At 38.3% G+C, this 16,689-nt stretch overlaps 1 protein-coding gene across 13 annotated transcripts in view; it reads left to right on the forward strand.

The window, feature by feature from the left end:
- Positions 1-16,689, forward strand: part of SLC2A9 (solute carrier family 2 member 9) — a 146,651-nt gene that overhangs the window by 68,524 nt on the left and 61,438 nt on the right. For 12 of the 13 annotated variants that reach the window (XM_068943379.1, XM_068943380.1, XM_009686255.2 and 9 more), the window contains 2 exons: positions 5,481-5,613; positions 13,595-13,782. The exons of the other annotated variant lie outside the window; for it this stretch is intronic. In XM_068943379.1, the coding sequence (XP_068799480.1) occupies positions 5,481-5,613; positions 13,595-13,782 (321 nt within the window). The remainder of the gene's footprint in view (positions 1-5,480; positions 5,614-13,594; positions 13,783-16,689) is intronic. 13 annotated transcript variants of the gene reach the window in all.

Here is a 16,689-nt window from a genome sequence, read left to right on the forward strand (position 1 = left end):
GCTCGGCTTTTTGTATATCCAACTGAAGGAGAAAACAGAAATTGAAGATAAGGAAAACACTGCTTAAGTGTTTTCATTCTCTGATTCTGTGATTCTGCAATTAAATCATCCAGTTTGCTTTTCTGTCTGATTGTTCCCTACAGAGCCTTTGCCGGTGCATTGTCAGCTTCAGTTTCGAAAGTTCAAGTTTGCACTCACTCTCTTAGGGGGATATTCCCTGGCCTGATTCTGGCATATCCCAGATACCAGATCCTCGAGTCGCTCCATACCCTCAGTTCTCTCTCTGTAACTAACTTGTCTAGTTACTCCTGTGTGTAAGCCTATGTCCCACCCTGAAGCCTTTCCTTAGTGCGTTAACATGCTTTAAACATTATAGACCACTATGCTATCTCTCTCTCTTGCTTCAGTTTCTTTAGTGAAGGTGGACATTAGTTTTTCTTTTAATCACAGCAGACGTATTTTATAAACATGTTTGCAGTTGCTACTGTATTCATGTATTTTTTTTAATATATTGTGCTATGTCTTTCATCTGTGTACAAATATGAGAGCACAAGAAAGATGTTTCACTGTATGTATATGTACTGAGGATAGGTAATTTCTTAAAAATTAAACTCTAAGAGCCCGTATAGACCCCCTATCAAACTCTAATTTCCTTTATAAGCCCCTTGAAAATGACACTTTTGAACTGATAGATAGTTGCATGTTTTAGAAAGTTTATATAGGAACCTTTCACGTTGCTTCAGTTACTTTACAAGTTCTTTTAGAAGTACATCTTCGCTTGTACTAAAATAGACAGTGCTGAAATAGCTAGGTTTGAAGTCTGTGTAGTTGTAGGCTGTTCTGAAAACTAAGCTTTGACTTTGCTTGTCAAAGCTGCATTTTTAGTGTGTGTTTTTTTTTTTGTCTTTTTCTGATCCTTCCTAAGACTCTAGACTCAAACTCAAGCATTCCTTAAAAATTGATGTGAAATTATAAAACGGAAAAGCAAGCAATGCTAAATTGCTCCAGGAACCCCCAGTCTGCAGGTGGCCGCCAATGACAAAATGATCTGTTTGAGATGTTTGAATGAATCTTACATGTTAGTGTGATAATGCAAAGAGTGAATCAATCGATCTTCCTTATATTTTTCTGTGAACTCTTCTGTTTTATACATTTATCTTCCTCTTGAACCTTGACTATGGTCAGTTATTTGTCTTTCAAGATAGGGCTGAGAATTTATTTCAGAATATAGAACTGAGAGCTCTTGTGGCAATAAGAGGTAGAGGAGAACTTATGTAGGTGTAAACTTTTGTAACTGCATGAAGCATCTTGGAAGTGAAAGCAGATTTGCACTTTGTGGATGTATGCTGTTTGCAGACCATAAAAACTTGTTAATTTAAACTGAAGCATTTTATTTCTAACTTCTATTAGAGTAGAACAAAGTCATGCACTAGTTTGTCATCTTCCAGAGTCACTTTAATCCCCAGAATGTTGTTCTATTTGTGCTGATTTCAAACCTCTGGTTGCACAGAATAGAAAAATGCTGCTGCTGTCTCTAGTTATATTCTAGAAATACAAAGTGCACACAGAATTTCATGTAATAAATTGCTATGCAAAGATCTCAGTCTACTTGTATTGAACTTTTAAAAAGAAATTTACTAAGGTAACTAAAACTGTGCTCAGATACTTGGACATACAATTTTGTTCAAGTGTATGGATAGTCCTGCTAATTGCAGTGGGACTGTTCAGGTACTTAGAAACATGCAGCATTGGAGCCCTTGTAACTCTATTGCAGTACATAAATTACTAGTTCTCAACAAGATATTAAGAGCAAAATCCAGTATAGGACATAGGAATAATAAACTAGAAATTGGGCTCATCAGTTCAGGTTCCAAAACTTTTTTGATCTTGAGGTACCTAAGCTTGAAGCAAACATCATTAAGGGCTGAAGAGGCATTTTCTACTCGTTCTGTAAAGGCTCTGCTGTGGTGACAAACTTGCAAAAGGAGATTTCGAGTTACCCTCGTCCCTGCATTCTTCTAGACTGCTAAGCTGGTACATAGTTTCTTAGCAACACAGGGCAAAACCTCTTTATATTCTTATAGTAAAATGCAAAACTGACTTAAAGGCTGGAGCCTTCCCAGAAGAGTATTTTAAAACTTATGCTAAGGATACAGGAGATATACTGGTACTTGTAAATGGCTGCTCAAATGCATAAGGGCATCCTATCTGCTAAGAATGGCTCAGAAAAAAACCCTTGTGGAAAAAAAGAAACTTCTACATACAAATTTAAAGCAACTAAGCAGCAACAACAACAACAACAAAAGAACCCTTCAGTGGTTATTTGAATAATCATGCTGGTAGGATAGCACCCAGCTCTTGGTTACCCCATAGGCATGCTGCTGCCTAGGAGGTGGCAACGCTTGCATCTCAGGTGCAGTAATTTCCTGGAGCCTGAAAATGCTCTGGTGGTTGAAGTACTCTGCTGGGAATGGGATGTGTTTCCAGATTGCGCTTTTAAAAAGAAAGTAATGACATTAAAAATATTATTGATATTGGATATAGAGAGCAAAGCCTGTGGCAGTCATGTTTTTCCTTATTCACTCTTTTTTGGTCCTGTTATACCTCTTGTGCTGGGATACTTAACTGGCTTCACTGGTTCTTTGCAAAAATGAGTACCTTTCTACAGGGTAGTACTGCACTTCCCCCCCACTGCTCTTGTATGACCCAGTCAAAGATTCAGTTCTCTCTTATGATATTCTTAGCCTTTTATGCATTGAAAGTGTCCCCACGCTTTATCAATACAATCTTCCTAATTGGTGAAATAGTAAGTGTGACCCATGCTTAAAAAGATCGTCAAACTCCTTTTAGTCTAATAGATCAGCTGTCAGCACTGTTGATGTTCTTCCCTAGGAAGGTTTCTTTTCCACCTTTTAATTGTTACAGTTAATAATTTCTGTTTTCTCTGTTTGAGCTAATAATCCTCTGGCACAGTAACATCTGTTCACAGTATTCAGGAAAACTGTATTTTTTGCATTGTTTTTAAAACCTGTCACTAAAAGGACAACTGGAAATTCTGATTAGGACATACCACTCATATTCTGCCTGGGAGTTGTTAAATTACTTCATGTTCCACTTCTAATTCTGGGCTTGGATTATGTAATTGTGCAGTATGTTTTCATTTAACTATTCCGTTGCTAAAGTGGGAGGATGTAAAATAAAAACTATCAGCATAAAGTAGAAGCCCCAGGGGGTTATGAGGAGAACTTTGATTTACTGTGGAAAATTATGTTGAGATAAAATTTATCCAGCTCTATTTAGGGAAGTGTGGGCTCTGAAGAGAGAGATTTATTCTGCTGTGGGAATTGGATCCAAATCTCCTGTGCCTTTCAGAGTTCAGACAGGATGCCTAGCAATCTGCTTTTGATCTAGCCAAGCTTCTGAAAACGTGCTAGACGCTGTGCCTGAACAGTAGAGCCACTGAAATCAAGGTTTTCAATTAGGAATCGCATTCTCAAATTAGAGAGGACTGAATTAAATAGATGAAGGATAAACTTAAGGAGAAAACTACTAAGAAAGTTCTTCTCGACTTTAAAGAGTCAGAACAGAAGGGATCCTAAGAGCACAGAGAGATCAAGGTCCGTTTCACTTGAGCAAATAACACTGCTGGCTCCTTTCTCTCTCAGCTACTTATAAGTATTCTGCCTGCAGAGTAAACCTGGCAAGCTAGATGAGCTCTCTGTACTGCCTTTCCCAGAAAGACTTTTCCTGAAATAGTTTTCCTCAGGTTGCCATCTGTTGCTAGTTTTAAATCATGATTATATTTGAGGCTGTTAACAGTTTAGTTTCAGTCGATTTCAAAGAAAATAATGAAAATTCTATCTACAATCGGTTAGCGATCACGTAGGGTTGTATCATTTGTCTTGCAGAGTGCAGCACCTTTTGCTCTTCAGTATACTGAAGTGGGTTTTTTTTTTTTTTGTCATTTTAAAACTGGCTTTTGTACGTAGACTTGTCAAAAAAGTATTCTGTGTTTTGTGTTGCTTGGGATATTGTAGCTTACTCTCACGTTTCAGGTCCTTGCTTGAGGGGTCTGGTAGCTCCCTTTGCAAGGCAATTAGAAAAGTGCTTTCAGTGTCATGGACTTGGGAACCAGGCAGTCAGTGGTCGATTTGAACATGTAAGAGAGGTTAGCCACTTCCAGCCAGGAGACAGCACAACGCGTTATTCGCAGTTATAATGCCATAAAACCAAAAGGCCTCCCTAAAGCCCCGGCGCCTCCCTGGCTTTTGAGGAGGGATTTGTAGCATGATGAGTTTCCAGATAACCTTGTCTACTTCCTAACTAACATGCCATTTCTCTGTACTTTAGATCCTGTGCCTGCTGTTCTCTCAAATAGCTTGTTGTATTTGTTTCAAAGTGATTGTACTGCGAGACACTGTTCTTGTAACTATAATCTGGTTTTAATAAATTACGCTGGTAGGATTTATTTCTTCCTGTTAGCAGAGTTGCATTTTTCTTTCATTCAGCTATGTGTTACGTTCCACTTTTATCAAGTAGCCCTAAACAATTTTTCCCTTACTGATGGCTATTACAGAAAAATTACACCAGATCAAACTTGACAGCTGCCCAGTGGTGTGTTGCATTTCTGTCAGTGGCCTCAGAGGAGCTGAGCAAAACCTGCCAAAAGTGGGTGTAGGATGATCCCTGTATGAGTTTTTAGTCCAGTCTCTAAATAAGATAGAAATTGGTTTCAGAGCCTAATATCCCTTAAAATTGTTAACAGTTATCTGCGATCACCATAGTTAATAGTTGTTGGTGCTAACTTTTGAGCTTTCCTAGGTCCTTAGCCTTGTGTCTAAATGCAGCTGAAATATTCACAACCCAAAGGTGGAGGGAGCAAGAAAAGATGTATCTTGAAGTGGTTGTCTGGAGCATGAGACAGTTGATTTGTTAGCCTGGCAGTTAACCAGTTAACTGCTGTATTTGTTAGGCCAGGGTTGGGGAAGGAAGGAATTGTTTTGTTTCCTTTTAGCCTGAGGAAAAACTAATTTTTTTTTTTTTTTTTGCGCAGAAACAATTGATGGTTAGATTAGACTAAGAAACAGCAAGCAGCTATTTGGAACTATATGAAAACAGTGGGGATAGCTTGTGGAATATATGTGGAATGCATCAAGACCTTTCCACGTATGACTTCCACGCTGGTACTGAAGGAAAGGGAAAGCATGCTATACATCGCTGTTTCCAGTTCCCCTGCCTCTGTCTTTTTTGATGCTCGATCAGCTGATGGCTTTAATTCTCTCTTCCTCAGCCCTGGAGTAAAGAGATCTGAGGGGGAACGGTTCAAACTGCTCACTAAGCTGAGGCGCAGGACACCATTCTGCTCACTGATGCAATATGTTGAATGACAAAAAGTTACAGTGTTTCCCATCAAAGCTATTTTTCTTCTTAGTTTCACCATGGGAGACTATTACTAAATATCACGTTTAATCTGTTTGTAGGAATCTCAATGGCCGTTCTTATTTGGAATGATTATTGTCCCTTCACTGATTCAAGTTGTGGTTTTGCCTTTTCTTCCTGAAAGTCCTCGTTACCTTCTCCTTGAAAAACAGGACACAAACAAGGCAGAAAAAGGTACGGTGTTACTTAGTTTCTTGCAGCAAAGGATTTGTGTAGTAGGAACACAAACCAGAAAGTAATTTTGACAACACAGTGAAAGCAGAATATTCCTATAGGAAGTTATTTTTCCCTCACCTTTTTTGGTTGTCTGTTTATGTGTAAAAATAATTGGTTTTTTGGAGTTAGTTCTGTTTTGGTTTGGTTTATTATGAAACTCTCCAACTACCTAACATAGCATAATGCACGGTGATACAAATCTACCCAAATCATCCTGCAGTTGTGTTTCAGCCACATTGGGGAGTTCAGGCTTCATTGGGGAGTGCAAGGTAAGTTCAGCCTTCATGGCCATCCCTTACCTAGAGCTTTGGCAGTCTGGCTGAGCAGGACTCCCACTGTGTTGCTGGGTTTTGCCCAGTAGTGGCTGTGTTTAACCATGTGTTCCTGTAACTCAAATGTATTAAGTTTTTATTAGATCTATCAAGGTTATTATCTAACTGTGAAAGTTCTCAGTACTTCAATATTATTTTCTTGAGCTTTTACAGACACAGACCACAATATTTTGCTCTTATTTTAGGTCCTATGTATAGGGCATGTGCATGTCCTATGTACAAATGTGCTCGAGTGATCACAATGGTTTTGTGCCCTGCCCAGTAAAATTACTACAGTCAGCTATAAAGTCCAATACATGGTTGCAGTATGGTTGAGAGACTGTTGAAAATCTGATTTAGCTTATTATAGGCATACATTAGAAATAGCATACAGAGAAGGAAAGAGTCTGATTATCATGCCAAAATGTTTGCAGAACATGAGTGACCTTTAAAAACTATTCCTAACATTTTCAATCCCTAACTAGTTGCTTGTAAAATTATTTGCAAAATGTGGATCATCCCCTGAAGCGTAACATTAGTAATTTTCATTTATCATTAAATTAATCCAGTTTACTCTATCCTGTTTCTTCTACAATAATACGAAAAAAATAGCATTTTTATAGTGGCCAGCACTCTGAAATAGAAATGGCATACAAATGAAGTCTCCCACGTTGTCTCAGTTTGGTGCTGAATGAAGAATTTTGTAAATATGATAGCCTCAAAGATTTAGTTGATACAGTCTCAGTGTTTAAAGCAATAAAACAAGAAGCCAGAAAAAGCACAAAGGCTTAGGGGAAAGTTCTTCAGCTTTGCAGAGACAGCAGCGATTTGGTGAGGCAGAAAACAGCTTTTTCAGGGACCCCAAAGGAAAGGGCTTGCCTGTCCAGCAGGGAGATAGCAGTGAGTAGCTGGGGGCAGACTGCTGAGCAGTGAATGGCTGCAGCATCACAGCTGGGCTTGGGAGAGATGTCTTTTGGTGCCAAGTTTAAACTGGCTCAGCTCTGCTTGAGCTGATGTTGTATTTCCCGAGCTATGCCTGGCTAAGGGTCTGCATCTGAAATGATACATCATAATCTTTGACTTGTCATAGGGATCTGTTGAAAATATAGTCGCACTACCTGGAAACCTCACTGCTATGACAGTGAAACTGGACCTCCCGGGTAGCTTGAACCTGATCCATCTAATGAATAAAAAGAAAAGGCGGGAGGAAAAAAGAAACAGAAAAAAGCTTTGAGTCTCTCACTGTAGATTAGCCAAAGTTTAAAAAGTAGTGTAAAAATTTGGCATTTAGATAGTGAGTGGCAGTAAAGGCAGGCAGAGTTGTTGCTGGTAATGGTCCAATAGCAGTCGGGTATGTTTTCAGCATATGCATTCTGAGAACCAATTGAAAGCTTGCATCTTGAAGCCCTGGAGGTGGATTTTGAAATAGCAGATGTCATGACAACAAAATTGCCCATGCCTTCTTGCCAGTGATTTAGTAGTTGAAAGAAAACGAGCTGTAGCAACTAGCTTACTGATTTCTTTCTTGAGACAAGTGATAAACGTGAGCTGCCTTAAAGACTGCGCTTCTAAATTTAGGCATTCACTTAAAACAAACAACAAAATAAAATACCACCAAATTTCCAAAGTTAATGCTTATCAGTAGCAGCAGATGAAAATGAAAATTTAATGCTGAAATATGTTGTAGTACTGAGTGAGACTCATTTTGACTGTAATACTCAGAGCTTCTAAAGGAGAAGCAACTGATAAGACTGGGCAGAGGTTCGCAAAAAAAGCCGGGCACGTTAAAGGTCTAAACACTACACTAAATTTCCCTCCTGTTCAAGCCTAGCAGCCGTGTTTCCAGATTTGGCCGCCTCGTTGCATTGGCAAGGTAGCCTGCAGGATATCAGGTGCAAAATAGGTAAGGGTGATTCTTAGACGTCATTTTGGAGTTTATAATCCATAAAATACATCTACAAAGCAATATAGTTGAAACATTCTGTGTAGGCATGTGAGCAATTTTCTTACTGTTACATATCATTATGAGAGGGGGAATTACAAAAGTAAACTTGCAAATGAGAATAACTTTAGGTCGCTGTTCAGCATGGCCATAGGTAGGGAGAGAATTCAGGTGCCTGATGGAGTGACTGGACAGCAAACGGAGAGAGGAGAACTGCACCATTAACCCGACGGTGGGGATTCAGAACCTTCCACCCTCAGGCCACGGCAAACGGAGAAACGCAGGTTTATGCAAGAGCCAGGTCTCAGGTGGCTGGGATTTAATGCTACGGTCAAGTGAGAGGATTCACAAAACAGGAGAGTGGCCAGCTGTGACTCAGCAATCAAAAAAAAAAAAAAATCTGGCTGTTAGCATTATGTGAGGAGATGCGGGAGGTAAAACATGAGTGTTAGGGAGACCAGAGGAATTTGTGGATTATTAGAAAAACTACTGCTCATAAGCCATCAATGACAATGTAGCATTCTCCAGTTTAATGGCGACTGCAGTAATGCTCTTGAATTGTTTGCCTCTGAGGTTAGATCTGCATATTAACGTCAGAAATGTGCAAGTCTTGCGATTAAATCCTCTTTCTTTCCCCAAACAGATCAAGGCTACTCATGCAAATATCATACATTTCACTACGGATTATATCATGCCAGAAAAATATGAAACTGTTATCTCTAAAAGGTCTGCTGTATTTAAGGCAGATGACTACATTAGTTTTTATAAAATACTCTAAAATGTATGTGTATCTCAAAGCTTCTAAAATGGAGGAGGACAAAGTTAATCTTCCTAATTGTTTTAGAGTAATGAAAATCCAATAGGATAATGTAGGTCACTGAGTTTCCACAAAGCTTTGCTCTCATGTTTGTCCCTTCCTCTTTTTCTGTCCCCATGAGTTAATTAGACTATAACTATCGAAGTACAAGTGGTTTCCTCTTTTTTGGCAATGGTGTCAAAGAGCATGATGCCTTTAAGTAGCAAAGGGTCTTAAGGGTCAAATAATTTGGATATAATATCCCAATAGCATCTACTATTAGTGTACAAAATCTGACCATCTTATGTTTCCAGTCATTCATTAAAACTTGCGTGGTTATAAAAGAAGCAATTCATCAGTTGCAGTAAGAAGTGCAGTTTTTTGATTTTTAGAAACGCCCATTACAATTGCTACCATTTGATATGACAGAGGAGTGAGGCCATTGCTGATTTAAACAAACAAACAAAAAAACCCCAAGCCCCCACAAGTAGCTAATTTTAGATAAATCCCTGCATGGGATCCGCAAAGACTGGAGAGAGATTAAAACCAGACTAGCTGCAGGGATAAATTGCTGTAAATCCATTGATTTAAATGGAGTTGTTATTGCAGACACTAAAGGTGGCTTTCTTTCCATTTATCTGTGCTTTTTGTATTTCTGTAAGCATTATAAGCTATGGTTACTGGAATGGAAGAGAAGCCATGGCTACTAAACTTGCCAGCTTATGGTAGAGGCTCCAACTCAGATGGTTGCTGCCTGCCAAAAGCTGGAGTGATGGTATGATCTCTGGCTTTTTTATAAGTTTTTCCTAAATCTCTTCTCCTTCAGAAAGGATGTCTGATTCGCTGGACCTTTGCTCTAACTCAGTTTACCAATTCTTATGTCAATTTAGAGTAGCAAGCGGATATTTATTTTACCAGATATACCTTGGCTATTTTCAAGTGAATCTGAGCAGGCCTGTTTTCTATTGATGGCCTGTGAAATCAGAGATAGGAACAGTTAAAGACATAATCCCAAACTGGATCTGTGTGTTTTTAAAATGACCGAGGGACTGAAACACGGGAAAAGCCTGAACGGCTTGTTCGACTAACTGCAGCTATTCAATAACAATTATTGAATAAGACCAACACATTTGAGATTTATTCTTAAACTTTTCCATGCTAAGTGTTAGCATATAATTAATATTTTGCTACGTTAAAATGACAGTGTAAATCTCTTCTGGCTACTCAGTAGTCTAATAAGATGAGTGGTATTTGAAAATACTGGGGTTTTTTTGCCAAATATTTTTATTCAGAGATAAATTTATTACAGGAAACTTACTATTTATCAGATTCAAAAGCAGTGAAGCTGAATAGCTTTTTGCGATTGGTGAAGCAAACAGCAAGGCACCCTGTATATCTAGAAACCAGCATTAATAAGCTCTACTGGATCACACCAGTGGTCCATCTAGCCAAGAGGTCTTTCTTTGGCAGTAGCAAAAGAAGATGCTGTTTAGGGAGAGCTTAGATGTAGTTTGTTGTTAAAGACACTAGGTTGAATATACATCATCATCTGTGAATTGAAAGTGAACAGAACCATGAGAAAAAGACAATAATAATATTCATACCTAATTTTTTATTATTTTTTCTTTTTAAAGGTGTAAGTACATTATCCACACTATTGCCTGTGACTGCTTTTCTCTGTTTCTGCCTCATCTTACCTGGGGCTGGCCCTATTCTGTAAACCACACAGTGGCAGTTTTATCCTTTTAGAAGTTTTCTCCAAATTTACATGCTAATTCAGTCTTTATAACAAAATTGCTTTCTTTACACTGCTTGGAAGCACTACAGTGACAAAAGAATTAGTAATTCCACATGTGGTTGGGTTCCTGAGTGCCCTACTTAAGTTAATTTAAAGGCCTGGTTGGTTTTAAGGACAGTACAGATTGATTTCATTCTGAGCTCTGAACTGCTTTGAAATGCTTCACCTTCACTTAGCCGAGATGAATAAAAACTAATGGTCTAAATGGAAAGGTTTCCTATTTGTTTTCCCCTTGACTGAAACTGTCTACTTCTTTTGCTGCTTATAAAGGCAGTGTACTAGCCTTTGATAGCAGAGTATCTAGGACCTTCTGCTCCAAGAAAATCAAAAGGAAACCTGGGAAAGATCTAAAAGTTGCCAGAACGGGGACTAAATAGATTTATGCGTCAGTAGGATAAAGACATGAAAATAAGACTTCCCTATAGAGAGAGGCAACCGATCGCGGAGGGAAGTGAGTCATTGCAGCAGGGACAGCAAGGACTGCTGTGATGCTCAGTGCCAATAATGCAGATGTCAACATCTAAAATGAATAGAATAGAACCTGACAAATTAAAAAGACCTTTTAGTTTTCCCATCTCCTTGCTAACGCAGAATTTATTTCCACATTAATTATGCATAAAGTTGTGATTCTTACTGCATTGGAGAAGCTGTTAACAAAAGAAGCCTAAAAGATGTTTTGAGTAGCAGGAAAATATGTTTCCAACAGACTTAGTGTTGCCTACTCAAAACTGTGCATATAGAGCATAACACTTTCTTAGGATTTCTTGACCTGTTGGCAATTCAAAGTATCTGTGAAAACTTTTCTATTGGCATTTACATCTGAGGTCCTAATACCAGAAAGGGAAATGAAAGTACTTGTACTTGGTAAACTGTTGTATTTGCTGTGTTTTTTTTTTTTTTTAAACTTCCTGCTTCCCCTAGAAATATAGCAAGCTCCCCTGTGCAGAAAAGACAGATTGCTTTCTTTTTACTTGACTGCACCTGTATTTTTGACTTGTGTGCCCTACAGGAATGCTGAGGATTCTAAGGGCAGGGAAAATAAAGCAAATTGTGCACTGACCTAATTTACACGGATAAACAGATGCTTAAAAATCTATGAGAGTCTTTTAAAAGTAGAGTGCTTTGATATATGTTTAGTTATTCTCATCTTTACAGGAACTTTTCATTGTTAATGCTCTAAAAATACTGATGAAAGTATAAGTGTGAGACAATGGACTGTGACATACTATATGCACATATTCTAATTTTATGTTTCTTATCCTGTCTTTTAAATACATCGCACTTGTTTTAACAAGCATTTAGCATGTAATTTAATAATAAGCGGAGCATGGCAAAGGACAAAACTCAGCAATTTAAATTCTGGATTCCAAGGCCCGAACTTTTAAAACCCATTTCTGATTATATGGCTTATAGTTTCCTAGACAGATCTCTCATGCTTCCAGAGGGATTTTAAAATTCTGATCTATCTGCTAGCAAGAGAGAAACTGAATTTCAGAATAAATTCATATTGTAAATTGACTCTAGCATCCAAAGGTGGTGAGCGTTCACCCCTAAAAATCACCCTCTTTTTAAAGAGAGTCATGTAGGGCCTATTACAATGCAACAGAAGTGCTAACCGTGTCTGCAAATCTTGGCTGAGAACTCGTATTCTCATGGTCAAACTGGAAGCCAGAGAGAAGACGCAGTGTTGTGTGCTCACAAGAGGGAAGGAGGGAGCCGCTGCTATGAGTCCACCCGTTTGATTTATGTGACCTATCCCACGGAACACTGAAATGCCACTACTTGGCCTTTTTATCTACTGGGTGAAGTTAAAATTTAGTAATTTCAAAACTTAAACAGAGCCTGGGCATTTTAATCAAGATTAGTCAGTGCCTCTGACTTGGTTATCATGCAAGTCTTTTCTGTGCTCCAGAAGAGTGTATGCTGTACTGAAAACATGAATATCATGTATTTATAGGCAGTAAAGCTGTGGATAAGCTGAAAATGGACTTATGTTTTAGGAGAACTAAATCAATTAAATCACTTTTAAAATTAAAAATAACTCTTATTTCTTTTAAAAGGAGCATTTTAAAGTCACCTGCTGCATAAAGGATCATTTTTAGAATTAACGTGCTAGCGGATTAAAGAGCCTGGTTGCAGGGGCACATTTAATGTAATTGTTTTTCTGCAATCACTCCAACAAGATGAGTGCTTTAAATATCTCTTAAAAAGCCAACCTGCAGGGTATGTTCACAAGATTATGATGAAAATATTTTCATCTTAACCACATTTATAAAACAAATTTGTAAGGTTGATGGAAAAACACCACCTCTATTAGGATACCTTTGAAGGTGGTGTGTGAGATGGAAAGCTTTATTATTCACAGTGGAAAGCTATCTCAGTAAATCATTGACGTGCAATAATATAATACCTAACGGTATATTTTTTTTTTTGGAGTGTTTTGTTTGTTTGCTAATGTTTGCCAGGTAAAGGAATTCCCATGTCTCCAGTGCTGAGAGGTAGGAAAACTTGAACTGCTCTAATTCTTTAGAATATTGAATATATTGAAGAGGTGAATTTTTGATTTTATGCTTGTAAGAACAGGAGATATTATAAAGAGTAACAACTATCCCTTTCAAATGTCTACCTTCTATTGGTTTATCAAACTTGCATGCATTTTTTGTATGCTACTACTTTTCTATCCCATGTGTCTTCAGCAACAAAGCCTGCTATATGGGTTTGATGGCAAAAGTAGCCGAGTCAAGTGACGTTCAGAACTGCTTTGGTATTAACTCTTTTTTCAGTTTACATGGTATTTTAACCTTGCACTGTACCTTAGGCTATTTTGAATGTGAAAGAATGTAAGGAGAGGGGCTGATCTGGCAGGGTGCCAAAGAATTTGTATTCTTATTGCAGTTTCTAAGACCAATTACAGGGATAAGCCAGATCATACCCAGACTGGAATTATATTGTTGATGAAGAGGCAGAAGAATAATTAAGTTATAACCCATGTGTGCTTTCTATTTTCTCAAACAGTCAAATTTCTATAAAACCTTTTATTAATGAACATAGCGCTAGGTGGCTGACCTAAAGTGCATGTCCTATATTTGCAGCATTTCAGACCTTCCTTGGGAAAGATGACGTGTCTCATGAAGTAGAAGAAGTTTTGTCAGAGAACCGAGTCCAAAGAAACACCCAGTTAGTGTCGATACTTCAGCTCCTGAGAACCCGTGCTGTGCGATGGCAAGTCTGCACTGTAGTTGTCACCATGGGCTGCTACCAGCTCTGCGGGCTGAATGCTGTAAGTGCCCTTCTTCAGGCTGTGATATATTCTGGGATAGATGAGGCCATTTTAAAATTTTTCCTTTTTGCCTTCTGCCTAAATAAATTAGCAGGAAAAGGCAAGTTGCAGAACAGTTGACGGAAAAGCATCCCCTCTCACTTGCAGCCAAGGCAGAGTTGGCGGAAGCAGGGAACCATTCCCAGGCTTGCATGCAGAGTTAAGGTGATGTGGCTGGTCAATGCCACTGGGGTCTCTGGGATCACAGGAAAAGGCAGAGATTGAGAACTCTTTCTTCCTTATTTACCTCTCCTTTTGAAGTCCATGACAATTTATGGACCTCAAAAGTGATAGATGGAATGCAAACCCTTCTCTTCTATTTAATGCTCAGACATAATTTCCAGTATTTTGATTTTGGTTAGTTAATATCTGGTCTGGTACACTTTTTGTTCCTTTGCGTCAGGTAAACTCCATCCTTTCAGTAGATATTTTTATTTGGAATAATTCAGTTCTGTGGTTATATCAGTGAACAAATGTTTCTGTAAAGAATTTTAAGAGGTTCCACTGGATGTTTGATTTTTATTGTTTTTGTTGTTTCGTACAATTTGAAGAATATATTGCAATACGCCTTTCTTGGAAAGTGGAGCAAAAGAGGGGAAAAAAAAGTCATAAACCAGTCAACAGAGGGAAGTCGTATTGTTGAAGTGGCTGAGGCTAATACATATCAAAGTCTCATTTTCAGCTATCTTATCCTATTGCATCGGTTAGTAGAGGACCATAGGATGCTTTAAGCTGGAAGGGATCTTCAGAGGTTGCCTGGTCCCACCACCCTGCTCAAAGCAGAACGATCTTCAGAGTTAGCTCAGGCCACTGCAGGCTTTATCCAGTTGAGCTGTGAATATCTCTGAGGATACAGAGTCCACAATGTCTCTGGGCAACTTATTCCAGGTATTTTCACCACTTGCGCTATAGAAAGTATTTTCTTTATGTCTAGGCAGAATTTCCCTTTGCAGCTTGTGACATCAGGTTTCAATACTTAAAGCTCCATGACATAAGTGTTCTCATGAAGTGTCTCAAAGTGAAAGTGGTTTTGATCATGGTCTATAGGCATTAATTGCTTATATATATGAGAGGACAGTATTATTACTGCTGAAAGAAGCTTGGGAAATGCAGCTTCTCGCAGTGGCTTTGTGCATTACAGCACACTTGAACCAGTTTTTTCCCACAGTGCTAATCAGTGGTAATGAGTGTAAGCGTTCCTGATAGCTAAGCTAACTACTTCAGAGTTAGCTCTGGTATCTGTAAATATAGCTTTAGAACTCCTAATACAAAGTAATTGGTCCTAGACTATATGAAAGGTTAACACAATTACAACTCTGGTATCGAAAAGTTTTTAACAAAAACACTGGGAGGAAGCTAAAAGAATTTTTATACTGTATAGTGAACTATATAAACACTTGTATAGGTGATATTTTCTCCTGATTGAGGATTTCAGTGCTAATAACAGGCTATATGTTCCTCACTGTGGATACTTTTTCAAGAAAAGAAATGGATTTATCTCATCGACCAGTCTTTCTGACGATTTATCAACGCGTATGTGAAACAAAATGACACTAATAGTAAGAAACAGACTGTTCAAATTACGAAGTACATTCTCTAAAGAAAAAAGGAACAGCTCAGGTACATTTTCAGGGGTAAAGAAGAGTTTTGTGGCTTTCAGCATATTTAATAAATGACAGAGATTGACCAGTATTCCATGGCAGAGCAAAAACGCTTGCACAACTTGAGAGTGTGCGTAGGTGGGGGAAGTTAGACATATCCAGTCTAAAATGAGTGCAAGAGTTGTTTTAGAGAATCATTAGGTGATTCCTTCCCTGAAAATACATCTCATAAAAAAAATACTCTTGTCAGGATTCCTATGCCTTACAGCTGGCTATTTCAAGCCTTACCTTATTAATATTATTATTATCACTGCTACTACTAATTGGTTTTTCCTCCCATGTAATAACACCAAACATGAAAATTGTTATTCACACAAAATAAGTATTCTGGAATGGATGATTTAAGTAGTTCAACCAGGAAAAATAAACAAATGATAACAGAGATTAAGCTAAATATTTGGACCAATAACTTGAGAGATCAGGTTTCAGTTGTCTCTTCGCTATGACTTTCCTCGTTGATCTTGATGAAGTCAGCTGGAGCTTAGAAATTACCGAGGCCAATACAGATACCATAGATACCACTGAACCGAGTTCTTGGTTGACTGGCGGCACCTGAACTTACCTGCTGGGTGTGAGTCAGTGTCAGCTTGGTTTAACTGGCTGCAAACTTCTAACTCATAATTCTTATTTATTTTGTCTGTGGTACCCTATTAATCAGTCTAGTCTTTTCAACTGCTGCCGTCTGGGCTAGGCATATGGGAAAGTTGGACTGCTTTCAGGCAAGGGTCTCAGATCGCTTCTGGGGGAAACTACCAAACGGCAGACTTTTGTAATCAACCTGCTGGTATCTGAGAATACTTATTTCCTTTTAAGGCTTTATCATAAAAATTGTTTTGTTTCAGAAGAACACATTTGTTGATTTCTACATGGAACAGAAATCATGATGAAGCACTGATCATACTAATATAGTCAATTGTAATGAAATACCAGACAGTCTGATCTAAACTGACATAAATAAATGAATGCATATCAGTCTAACAATTTCTGTGGTGCATATTACCCATTATAAACGTATTTATCTTCCACCACTATTCCTATTTACCTTCTCAGTTCTAGAGAAAGCACAGAACTAAGTTCTCATTGGTGAACTTTGTTGTCCATATGAAGAAATGTACTGCACTGCATATTGCTTTAACACAATACTTTCCAGAGGGGGATCCCTTGATTTCTGTGGGGTCTTTGCTTAAGCCAGAGGGCTATATTTCAA

Source organism: Struthio camelus, chromosome 4 (assembly GCF_040807025.1).
Source record: "Struthio camelus isolate bStrCam1 chromosome 4, bStrCam1.hap1, whole genome shotgun sequence".
Lineage (NCBI taxonomy): Eukaryota > Metazoa > Chordata > Aves > Struthioniformes > Struthionidae > Struthio > Struthio camelus.